At 40.5% G+C, this 12,710-nt stretch overlaps 1 protein-coding gene across 1 annotated transcript; it reads left to right on the top strand.

The window, feature by feature from the left end:
* The first annotated feature begins 8,705 nt into the window (after window positions 1-8,705).
* Window positions 8,706-11,490, top strand: ZNF281 (zinc finger protein 281). Its single transcript, XM_068406429.1, is given in 3 exon segments — window positions 8,706-9,143; window positions 9,145-9,769; window positions 9,772-11,490. Coding segments are annotated over 3 exon segments (2,631 nt in total). The 3' UTR covers window positions 11,340-11,490.
* The last annotated feature ends 1,220 nt before the right edge of the window (window positions 11,491-12,710 follow it).

Here is a 12,710-nt window from a genome sequence, read left to right as displayed (position 1 = left end):
ACAAAAGGTTTTAAAGAGATGTTATTGTTTTAAAGAGCATGGATTAATTCTATGGGTGAAATATAATCCATTTCCCTGTATGTTCCCTAGCTCAGTAAAAGTACTTGGAGAAATTTTTATAGAATAGAAAAGTGTAGTTTAATAACAGAGGAAGTTATCTCTGAGCTGATGACAAGCACAAGGAATAGATGGCAGTTGGAAGAAGTTACAAGCTGGTAAAAGTAAGCAGGTAGAATGAAATTTGCAATTCTTTCCCAACAGCTAGTATTCTAAGGACAGCGTTGTACTTCTTGTACAGCAGTGGAATCATGCAATGGCATAACAAGACCAAGCTCTGAGTACATGTTAGTTTTTTTCCAAACTACTTTGTGTGTGTGAAAAACAACAGACTGCTGAAAAAAGTGGACAGAAGCGTGGCAGTCTCCATTCTCTCTCTGACTGGAGCTGTATCTGTCTTTAGATTTTTGATGCCATATGGGAATGGTGTGGTTATGGTAATTAATTTGATCAGGAAAAAAAAACCTGGCTTCATGTCTTGGCTTTGCATGCAGTCGGTATGCTATGAAATAATATCTTGATTGGTAAAGTATAACTCTGAAAAGAAGAAACAGAAGCAGGAAACCTTTTTATAGTATGATAAATTTCCATTAAAAAAAAAATTAATCTTGTAGCCCTGACTGTAATGCTTATAGACTTATTGCAAAGGTCAAGTTGTCCTCTTTAAAGACAGGTGGAAAAGAACCCTGGTCACCTCAAAAAGTAGAGCAACGCAGGCTTATCTAGGTGCTCCAATAGGATCTTGGTAAGGTGGTTAAAAACCCTGTCAGATGACATACTTAAGTCACATCAGAAATTTGCTATATCTGCTATATGATAGTTTATTCTGACACATAAACAGCCTATTCTTGCTAAGCAGAGAGTTGGACACATGACCTCCATAAGTCCCTTCCGATCCTTTTTTTTTTTTTTTTTTTTAAAAAAAACCCATGAAAATTTCCTATCATTCTAAACATACCTTTGTGCGGAGAGGTTATTGCTGACTTTATCTAAAACAAACTTCAGGGTAGGCTTACATTTGGCAACATGGAAGGCTAATTTGCTAAGGCTGTGGAGGATCTGAGCTGCTCTTTTGATATACTAGAACACAGTCATTCTACTGCACATATTGTATATAATTTCATTTAAAATTTCCTATGTGGCTCCTTAGCAGCATGTGTTTCTGAGAAGGAAAGGTGTTATAGCATACCTGGTAACCAAGGTGGGGTTTTTTGGTCATTAAGCTCTATGAATTATGATAGTAGGCCATTCATCTGGCTCAAATCAGATTTTTTCAGCTGTTGCTGTTGAATCAGTGTTTCAAAAGTCATCGCCACTTTTTTGAATCATCAAAATTTCTATGGATAAAAGACAGACCTTCTGTTTCAGGCCATTTGTTGATAGAATTTTCATTATGGGATAGATTTGTCTTTGTGGCAACGCACAGAAAACAAAGCCTTAAAAAATGTTTGTGTGCTTCATTTCTTGCAGAGGTTCTTGGTGTGGAATCCAGAGTGATACTCTACCTCCTCATCTCCACTTCATCTGACATTAATTGAAGTGTTGTTCTAACACGGTTCTAAGGAAGTATCATCTGGTTCTATATGCAACTGAGGCAAAGAGGAATTAATCTCCAAGGCCATACCAAAGAACCTTTTAGAGGGTAGGTTTCTAATTTGCTCCAGGGCCTTTGCTATGACAGTTTATTACTACCAAATTTCTAAGGATCTGTAGATTTGGTGGCATTACAAAATTTCTGCTTGTTCTGTTTTGTTTTTTTTTTTTTTTTTTTAACTTCTAGATTTATAAGCAGAAAATCTGAACCAAAGTCATGTTGTCTCCTCCTGTTTGCCAAGTCTGCAAATACTAATTACTAATTTAAGTGATAACTACAAGAGCTGAAGTAGTTGCTTCTGGGACAGTGACTTAGAAATTTCACAACAGCAGTGTTTCAAATGTCAAACTCGTTAACTGTTGAAGTAAAGATTTCTAACTTCTTCATCTATGGTTAGAAAAATCCTTTAATTTGGGAATTTGGTATCCTTTGCATTAACCCTGATGTTGTATGATACGAGTTTCCTGAGGCTTATAGATTCTAGCACTGGTCTGCATTTAAAATGAGCAGTAAACCCCTAATCTATCCTTGCCAAGAAAAATTTTAATTCTTTTAAGATTACAGGAAGACTGTTTGTATGAGTAAAATGAGTTCTATTTGCAATCTGTAGTTTCCATTGCCACAATAGAGTTATTTTTTAATTTATGAAAAAATAAGCAGAATTACTTCAGTATAGCTGCATATGATCTACTATCTTTCTCTCTCCCATATAGCAGAAAATTTCTTGCAACATAAACTTTTTCAGTGATGGAAATTTTTAAGTTCATACTAGAGGCATTCTTTAAAATACTGAATTGTTTTTATTAGGTATTAATTTACTAAGAATGTATTTCATTTATTTCAATTCTTCTACTATTCTTCTATATAGTGTTTACTGCATATTTTGCTGATATGGTTTTACTTAATTGACCTTTTGAAGTATTCCAGTATGGATTTTAGTAGTTGAGAATTCTTAAAAATCCTTTTTAGCTATGTCAAACAAATGAAAGATCAAAGGCTTAAAAATTAACAGGAGAAGGATGAAGTAATTCCAGGTACTTGAAAATGCGTATGTTGAAAAAGTGCTGAAATTCAAAATATTAGAAGTATCAATGTAACATTCTCTACCACACCAAAAAATTATTGTAATTTATTGTTTAATCTTGAATGAACCATGCCGTCTATAAAAGGAAGCTTTTAGGAAATGCCAAATAGTAACAGATTGAGAGATAAATGTTAAAATCGGGAAAGAAACTTCTGATAAAAGAACTGCCATGCAGGTTTCTGTTGCCCTAAAGCAGAATGAACTTCTGATAAGAGTGTAAACTTTCAGTGGTACCACCCAAATTGGAACAGATCCTGACAAACTTGCTAAAGATTAGAACTGTCCATAGACTGATTTATTCAAGATAGCAAGGACAATTCTGTTAAGACCTGCCAAATTTAAAAGCTGAGCAATCCATTTATGCCCTGCACAGAGTGACAAATAGAACTGTAATTAAGCACACAGCAGTTCTGTTCTTCAGTCTCCAAAAGGCAGGATTCCAGCTCAGCCAAAAGTTTTTAACTTCTAGCTGACGTCTACGAAGAACATGTCCTACTTCTTGATGAGCCCTGAAAAATGACAGGTGTGCTTATATGTTCTCTTTTCTCTGCACATGGCCAGTTTTTCTGTCTAGAAACCTTTAACCTTTTCAAGGCAGGATGGCTTTATTCTGTATTTATATGCTACTTAGCATCATGTAGTTACTGTTCCTCCAGGTGTTCATATGTGCTGTCAGAACACAAAGAAAAAATACAAATGTGCCTTCTATGCTTCTTAATGAAGTTTTGTTTGTTTGGTTGTTTTTTTTAATCTCAACAGATATAATAAACAGTTCTGGATAAAATTACTAGCTTGATCACAACACTGCTTAATTCCCAGAAGCCAAAGAACATCTGATCAGCCTGAGCAACTGAAGGGTTGAGGCAGCCACTCACAGAACCATACTGCAGGTAACACCACAGCCCACTGAAGAAACAGAGGAGGTCTTATTTTTTGCAATTAATGAGTTAAAGAAACTGAACTATCAATTCTATAAGACCATGTTATTTTTAACATTCAAAACACATGAGGATCGGTACCTCTTTATTTTGATCTCACATGGACCACAAACTATCCTGTACCAGGTAACTGTTGATGACAGTGTTGTGTGGAAAATTACCCCTCATTATCTATTGTGGGTGCCAAGACCTTGGAACTCATTGCAAGCAATAGGTAAAATCTTTGTTGGGCTGATTCTATTAGCATAATTTATTGAAGTTAAAGGAAACTCCACCACCACCACGATAAAACAAGACAAAAAAACTCCCAGAAGTCTACAGGAAGAATTAAGATAAGAATGTCCACAGCACTTCGTGCATCTAACAGTTAAATATTTAAATGAGCTGATATCAAGCTCAAGAAAAGCAAAAACTTGGCATGCCAATTCAAGATCTGGAATCTTTAGTAATTTGTTTCTGAATTTTGTGTAAGGTTACCATATATCCAAACCTAAGTAGCTAACTAGCTTGTCTACCTGTGATTATATGAGATTCACAGATTTCAGAAGAGACTGAGAAGTAATTAAAAACATTATTTGTGCATTTCTCCAGGATTCCAGTGTGTTGGAAGGCTTGAATGTGAATTTTTTTTAGTCTTAATATTGTAGCAAACAATATTGTTTGGACTGACAGTTTTGGCAAGACTTTTCACTCATAAAGTACCTAAATAACAAGCAGTGTGTGATTTTACTCACTCTTCTGGAGCAGCCTGAGAAAGGAAATTTCCCTCCCCCCCGGCCCGCTTTCCTTGATCTTAACAACAGTTGATTATTCTCTGCTTCTTACTATGGCATCTACCTGTTCCAGCCTCTTGCCTGGGAGGGAAATCCCTAAAATCCTGGGAACTTGAAATGGAGATAGGAGGAAATAAAAGTGTACACTTTATACTTCCTCTGTTTTTTTTTTATGTATATATAAAGCAGGACCTGATCAGATTCATAAATAAAAATGCTTATTTATGTATTTTTACACTATTTACATTTGTATTGTTAGCATTAACATTAAAAGCTGTCACTGACAGCTTTCAGTACTATCAAAAACTTAATGATTCTTTAAAAGCTTTCTACTAAGGGACTTTGTTTACAATGATTTTTTTGCAGAACATTCCGTTACAAAATACCTGTGATGCTGTTTATAGTGCTGTATGTTGAATAATTTGATTAATCAGCTGCCAGTTGCCTATGTTCGATGCAATTATGATGTGCTCATCTTACTTCCTATAACTTCAATATTTACTTTTATCTCAGATAAAGCTAATTTTATTTCAATTTAACTGTAGAGAAAGTTTCTGATCTCTTTTTTTTTTTTTCCACAGTCTAAATGCAGATTTCAGATGATGCTGTGAAAGGACTCAGAATGGTCCACTATTTGGTCTCTATTTAAAGAGATAACAGGGATTTTATTCTAGAAACAATCCTGCATGTGAGTAATTCGCTTATCTGAGTTGCCAAGCTTCTGGATTCTGGTTGTTCTGTTTACAAATAAGTAGCATGATATAATTGTGGTATATTTAATATGAAGGCACACTCAAAAATGTAGCTGTCTGTTCTTTGCATCTACTTTTACTTATTGTTGAGGTCATTGATGTAATCAGTAAATAACTGAAGTATTGAATTTGCACTTTTTTGAAAAACTAAACAAAAGAAATGAAGCAAAACCACTTTCTCTCAAAAGATTTTATGCTGGTATTGGGTAATCCATGGAAATATTACATATGAATGATATCTCTTATTACTCCCTGCCTAATAAGTAATTTTCGTGTTGGATTAAAAGTCGTAATTTCTTTGTTACTCAAATGTAGTTTCTTTTCAGAAAATATTTTCTGTCTCTAAGTGAAGTTTTTTTTTTTCTTGACATATCAAAGTGGCCAGTTTAAATATTAGTATTACAAGATAGGGTCATTTTACGAATATATTTAAAAGTAGGTTATAAGTACGTGGTGAATCTGAGTTCCAGAAGCCTTTTCTTAGGAAACTTTATCTTTACATTTTATTTCCATTTGCTGTTCTGTTCTTCCTCCTAATAATTTGCCTGTATTTTTCAGGATTCTGCCTGCAGATTGCAAGAATCAGTAACATGTTGCACTGCTTAGATCCTGGAAACATATGCTTCAATAATGTGAAAACATTTGGAGAAACTAACTGAAGTGAGTGTTTTGTTTGTTTTAGCTTGTTTTATCTAATAATAGACCAATTTGAAGCAAGCTGTTAAAAGAACTTTGATAAATCATGTATACTATTTGCTTACTTGCATTAGTCAATACTATATGCAGGAATATATTTTTAGTGTAGAATTTGGTAATAAAATGTTTTCTTAATTTCAGTTTAAAAAAAAAATCAGAAGTAGAGATGTTTGCTCCTTCTCAATTTTCTTTAGTATCTTTGTGTTTTCACTTTTTAAAATTTATTTTGTAGTTTTGTTCAAAAGGTCTTTTGTAGTTGTGTTCAAAAGACCATTCAAATATAAAATTAATTTTTCTAATTAATTTTTTAAAACGTTTGGTGCTAAGTTTTTCATTGCTAAACAGTGGAATATCACAAACATTGTAGGTGATGCACTCCCACGTTATCAAATAAATGCTCAAGGTACAGTTTATAATGTTGAAAAATAGAAAAATAAATTGACCTTGATGAAGTGTGTCTTCTTTTGTCTGTTCCCAGGAAAGTTTATTTCAGGTATTTCTACTGCTGAAATGATTAGAGTTAACAGCTTTTTCCCTCCATTTTATTTTACAGGGTCTCTTCATCTTCCTGATATATGGCGTGTACAACAAGGAGGTAAGTCTGCTTGGAGTATCTCAAGGCTGACAGAGTGAATGAGAGAAATGACAGGTTTCTTATCTTGATAACTGAGGGACAAAGTTGGCTTTCCACATGAGTGTCCTACTGCCCTTCATGCTTGGACTAGCTTATATGCATCCCAGCTTACCATTAAACACAGACACCCTGAATAAAGGGACAGACTCATTTCTCATAGGCATTGACTAATATTTTACTGCTGCTTTAAGTTTTTTGAATTCGTGGTCTTTCTTTTAACACTTAGCTAAACCTGACAGTCCTAAATTTTCATGATTTAATTTACATTTTTAAAATGAACTGATAGTTTACATGCTATTTAAAGGAAACTATTTAAATTATAAAATGAACAAGTTCTACTTACTTGACTTCAGAATTTTGTTGGGTACAGAAATTGCATCAAATTCCATTTTTTTACATATTAAGATTTTAAAATATGACCCAAGGCTTCGTACCAGTTAGGCCTATGGAAAGTACTTGATCTTTACAGGTAGAACTGTCATAAGAGGAAATATTTTTGACAGATAAAGCATAAAAATAATAAGGAATTTATCTGTGTTCCATTACTTCCATCATGTTAATGATAAAAATTAGTGTTAATATGATCAATTCCAAGTTTTTTAAGCTAAGGTACCTCTGCAGTTTACGTTTTAATAGAATTTGGAATTCAGTAGTAAAACCCTATAGAAATATAAAAGGCTTTCAAAGTCAACAGTGAGAAATGAAGCAGAATTCTATTCAGGTTTTATTAGCACCCAAGGGGGCATACCCTATTAGAAAAATAGTGAAAAAGATCTCCTGATTACTTTCACCAAAAAAAAAGCTATTTCAAAATAATGAACCTTTTATCTCATTTCTGTTATAAACATGTATTGTTTCTGTATGTGCACTTAGAACAATGAGGGTTATTAGTAGTGTGGGTTTTGTTGTAACAGTGGGCCAAAGAGTCCTATACTCGGGGCCCACGGCTCACAGCAGAGGATGATGAGCTGGCGGTTAGGTGTTGATGAGCTGGTGGTTGGGTGTACCAGCTAGCCTGCAGCGGTTGGTGCCAGTGCTGTATTCTCAGCTGGAAGAGGCTGAGTCGTGGCCGTACTTCCCAGTTTGTAGGCAGTGAGGATTTCCAATGACATGTGCATCAGTGGTGCGGACGCAGTGTGTGTGAAACATGCCTGACCAATACATCAGATGAAAATATTTTTTTTTATTGGTGGTATCTCATTTCTGGGAGTAGCTTCATTAACTCGGTGGTGTTACATGCAACTAATGTCGTCGTTTTGAGAGAAAAGCAGCAAGAGTCACGCTATGTTCTGACTTTGTTAAAAATGTTAAATTTCAGCATCACGGCACCTTTAATGAGAGTCAATACTTATGCTAAGCATACAGCCGCTGCATATTTCAGGTGCTTCGTATATACTTCGGTGGGGCAATCACGCTAGCGTACGTGAGGCTGCACCTGTGACTTTAATTACAGGCTCAGTCTCCTGCAGCTGGGGCGGGTGGCGTCTGCTCGGCCCGTTAGCTGGCAGGCGTGCGCCAGGCGCCGGCGGCCGGCACCGCACGTTACCGGTCGGTCAGCACCGCTCCTGGAAGCTGCCACGCTCTTCGATGGCAGGAAGGATGTCGCTTGCTCCCTTCTCAGTAACGCGGCGGCAAGTCTAAAGCGCGTGTTCGGCACGGCCTCTCCGCCCGCCGGAGACGGCGCTCGGCGCTGCCCGGGCCTCCCGCCCTGGCCGTGCGCTGCCCGAGCCGGCGGCCAGGCCCTCCGCGGCGGCGCCCACCAACATGGCCCCCCCGCCCCACACGAGCGCGGCGGTGGCGGCGGGCGGGGGCCCGTGGCGCCTGCGCGCTGCCCGCCTGCGCGCTGCCCGGCCGCCGGGCCGTACCCAGCGTGCCGCGCGGCGCGCATGTGCAGTGCGGGGCGCAGGGGCTGCTAATTCCATTGTGGAGCGGACGCGGCGTTATTTTTAACTGGAGGCGGCGGCGGGAGCCGTAAGTGCAGCCCGGGCCGGGGGCCGCCCGTCGGCGCGGGAGGGGGTGGCGGCGATGCGCCCGGGCGGCGGCTGGCGGGCCGCCGCGGGAGCCAGCCGCTGAGCGGGGCGCCCGCCAGCGAGGCGGCGAGCGGTGTCCGGCGGGCGGGCGGCGGGTCCCGCAGCCCCTCTGGGCCGCGCCTCCTCTCCGGCCCGCCTTCCCGGGGGATGAAACTCGGCAGCGGCTTCCTCGGCGGCGGCGGCGGCAGCAAGAGGGCGGCGGCCATGGAGCCCACCTTCCCCCCCGGCATGGTGATGTTCAACCACCGCCTGCCCCCGGTCACCAGCTTCACCCGGGCGGCCGCGCCCCCCCCGGCGCCCCAGCACCCCCCGCAGTGCGTGTTACCTCCGGCCTCCGCCGCCGCTTCCTCCACGGCGGCGGCCGAGTCCCCGGCGCCTCCTCCGCCTCAGGACATGACTTTCAAGAAGGAGCCGGCGGGGGCTTTTCCCTCCGTGCTCTCCTCGCAGAGGAGCCCCTGGGGCTTTCTTCAGTCCCTAGTGAGCATCAAGCAAGAGAAGCCCAGCGAGCAGGAGGAGGAGGAGCAGCAGCAGCCGCAGCACCATCACCACTACGGGGGGCTCTTCGGGGGAGCGGGGGAGGAGAGGCCCCCCCGGCCTGGGGAGCAGCAGTGGGGAAGGAACCGGCCAGAGTGTGATTCAAGACCTCAGCCTTCTTCACCATCTGCACCAGCATCCTCACCGGGACCTGTTACTGGGTGGCAGAGGCACCCCTGGGAGCTCAGGTGAGCCAAAGCATGATGGCCAGGTCAAGAAGGCAAAGAGGCCAAAGCCAGAAACTCAGGGAATCAAAGCCAAGCGGAAGCCAAGTGCTTCATCCAAACACCCCCTGGTGGGAGATGCGGAAGGTGCCATTGCGTCCCCCAGTCAGAAACCTCATGTCTGTGAACACTGCAGCGCTGCCTTCAGGAGCTCCTATCACTTGCGCAGACATGTGCTCATTCACACGGGGGAAAGGCCTTTCCAGTGCAGCCAGTGCAGCATGGGTTTCATCCAAAAGTACTTGCTGCAGAGACATGAGAAGATCCACAGTAGGGAGAAGCCTTTTGGGTGTGACCAATGTAGTATGAAGTTCATCCAGAAGTACCACATGGAAAGACACAAGAGGACGCATAGTGGAGAAAAGCCATACAAATGTGACACTTGTCAGCAGTATTTTTCAAGGACTGATAGACTGTTGAAGCACAGAAGAACATGTGGTGAAGCCATAGGTAAGCAGGTGCTGGAATGGAGCCCGGATCATCAAATAACATGGGTAGCTTGGCTGCGTTGTCTCAGGGAAATACAAGTTCCTCAAGGAGAAAAAGTAAAACAAAAAGTTTATCTACTGAAAACAAAGGAAATAAGTGTAGCAGCAAAGTAACTGAATCTCAAGTTACAAGTAATGTGGCCATGCCAAATTATGCAGTTGATATTCCTATTGTGTCTTCCAGTGGTGGTCTAGTTGGCACAGGCGTAGACGAACTTCAGAAAAAGGTGCCAAAATTGGTCTTGAAAAAAGGAAGCAGAAAACAGGCAGACAAAAATTACCTTAATTTTCTATCACCACTGCCAGATATTTTGGGACAAAAACCACTGTCTGGGAAACAGAGTGGCTCCCTAGGCCTGGTAGCCAATACTGGTGTAGAAACTATTGGCCTTCTCCAAAGTACAGGTGGTAAACCAGGTCAAATAAGTAGCAATTATGATGATGCCATGCAGTTTTCAAAGAAAAGAAGATACCTACAAACTGCAAGCAGTAATAGTGCCTTTTCAATTAGTGTCGGACACATGACTTCCCAGCAGTCCGTCATCCAGTCTGCAGGTGTTAGTGTTATGGATAACGAAGCTCCATTATCTCTTATGGATTCAGCGTCTTTAAACAGTGAAATAAAGTCTTGCCACGACAAGTCTGGTATTCCTGATGAAGTCTTACAGAGCCTTTTGGACCAGTACTCTCACAAATCAGAAGGCCAGAAAGAAGATCCTTTCAGTATAACTGAACAGCGTGTGGACTTGCACACCTCAGGAGAACATTCAGAGATAGTTCAGGAAGAAAACTTGAGCCCCAACTCTCAGACAGTTTCAAATGATAAGGCAAGCATGTTGCAAGAATACTCCAAATACCTCCAACAAGCCTTTGAAAGAACAACCAATAGCACTGGTTTTCCTTTTGGACCCAGTTTCCAATTTGTTAGCTTGTCTTCAACTCTCCATAACCACACTCTGTTTCAAGACAAACAGATATACACTACATCTCCACTTGAGTGTGGCTTCAGCCAATCCGTTACCTCAGTATTGCCAACTGCGTTGCCAAAACCTCCGTTTGGGATGTTGCTTGGATCTCAGCCAGGCTTTTATTTGTCTGCTTTGGAGGCTACGCATCAACAGTTGACTCCTTCTCAAGAGCTGGATGATCTCATTGATCCACAGAAAAACTTAGAGACTTCATCTAACTATCAGTCGACATCTCAGAAACTGACTGGCCAGAAGGAACAGAAAAACTTAGAATCCTCAACGAGCTTTCAGATCCCATCTCAGGAGTTAACTAGCCAGATAGATCCTCAGAAGGACATAGAGCCTAGAGCAACCTACCAGATTGAGAACTTTGCACAAGCGTTTGGTTCTCAGTTTAAGTCGGGCAGCAGGGTGCCAATGACTTTTATCGCTAACTCTAACGGAGAAGTGGACCATAGAGTAAGGACTTCAGTGTCAGATTTCTCAGGGTATACAAATATGATGTCTGATGTAAGTGAGCCATGTAGTACACGAGTAAAAACCCCAACCAGCCAGAGTTACAGGTAAGGTCCCGACTGTGACCAGGCTGTGGGGTCTTCTTAATGTAATTTTGTTTTACTTTGACAACACTGCCATTGGAATGTTTCTACACGATCCTATTAAGAATAATGTAACATGCCCTTTCAATGCAACTTTTTTCATATTTAGTTTGTTTTGTTAGTGTGATTTTTTTTTTTTTTTTTTTTTTAGATCTGTTTATTATGGTTTTTAATCAAAAATCAATAGATGAAAATAGTGTTTTTGTTCAAGTGACAATGTTTAGCAATCAAATTTACATTATATAGATCATCAGGGAATAGCCAAAAGTTTAAAATGCCAAAAAATTAACTTTGTTCCTAGGACTAAGGTTTATTCTAATTGCTTTACTCTCAGGAAAGTGTAACGAAGCATGGGAATTCTATGCACAACTAGTGTATTGGAACTCCCAATTTACAGATAGTGACAAATTTATCTCAGCTTTTTGAGGAAGGGATCTGTTGACATTCAAATTGCTGTCTCTCATGTCTGGGCTGATCTGAAAGAATTTTGCTACCTAAATCTCATTGCTTTTAAAGTACTCCTGTTCTTCCAGGTGATGCTCATTCCAGGCAGGTGGAACAAATATTCTTGGGTCTGCACTAAGAGCCTGGAATGGTAGCTTTAATACAAACAATAATGCCCCCAGAACTCCTGTGTAAGACTGTAATTCCGTAAAGAGATTCTGTTGACACAAACCGTGAGAACAAAACGTGTGTGTCTGATTCATATCATTAGAACCCCAACTTGAAACTACAGTCATAATCCAGATATGCTTTTGGCATACATTTTTTTATTATACATGGTTCAAAAAAGTCTGTCTCTTGCTCTTCCCTTTTTCAACATTCTTTTAGTGTATAAGGTTCCCTCTCTCTTATTGTGCTCCCAATTCCTCCAGACTTGATCTTGTGTTTTTCCCCCTTTAATTTACACCTTTTCTTACCCTGCTTGCATACTCACTCTCTCACCCCAACTTAATAGCTAGCATTTAAAAAGATGTACATTCCAGAAAGTGCATATCTTATTATGTACTTTCTGATGTCTTATGACGTCAGATTATGAACAATAAACACCCACATTTTAGATTATGTCAAGGTTTCCATGTACGATAAGAAATAATATACTCCCAATTGTACATATGAAGGCCCCTGTCCTGCATCAGGATCAGCTAACGTGGTCCCCTGTGCCCAGCAGTGTACCAGTGGTGTCACTGGAGCTCTTGACAGATGTGGGGATTTGCAGCAGTTCATCACTGCAGGCTTTTAGGGCCTAAGGCTGCAATTCCATCAAAGGTTTCTGGTGATGACATCAACTACAAAAGTAGAACTTGAGTGGCTTGTTAATATCAACAGAACTTTTCTT

Source organism: Nyctibius grandis, chromosome 8 (genome assembly GCF_013368605.1).
Source record: "Nyctibius grandis isolate bNycGra1 chromosome 8, bNycGra1.pri, whole genome shotgun sequence".
NCBI lineage: Eukaryota > Metazoa > Chordata > Aves > Nyctibiiformes > Nyctibiidae > Nyctibius > Nyctibius grandis.
The sequence above is the reverse complement of the archived record's forward strand: the minus strand, read 5'-3'. Positions and strand labels throughout refer to the sequence as shown.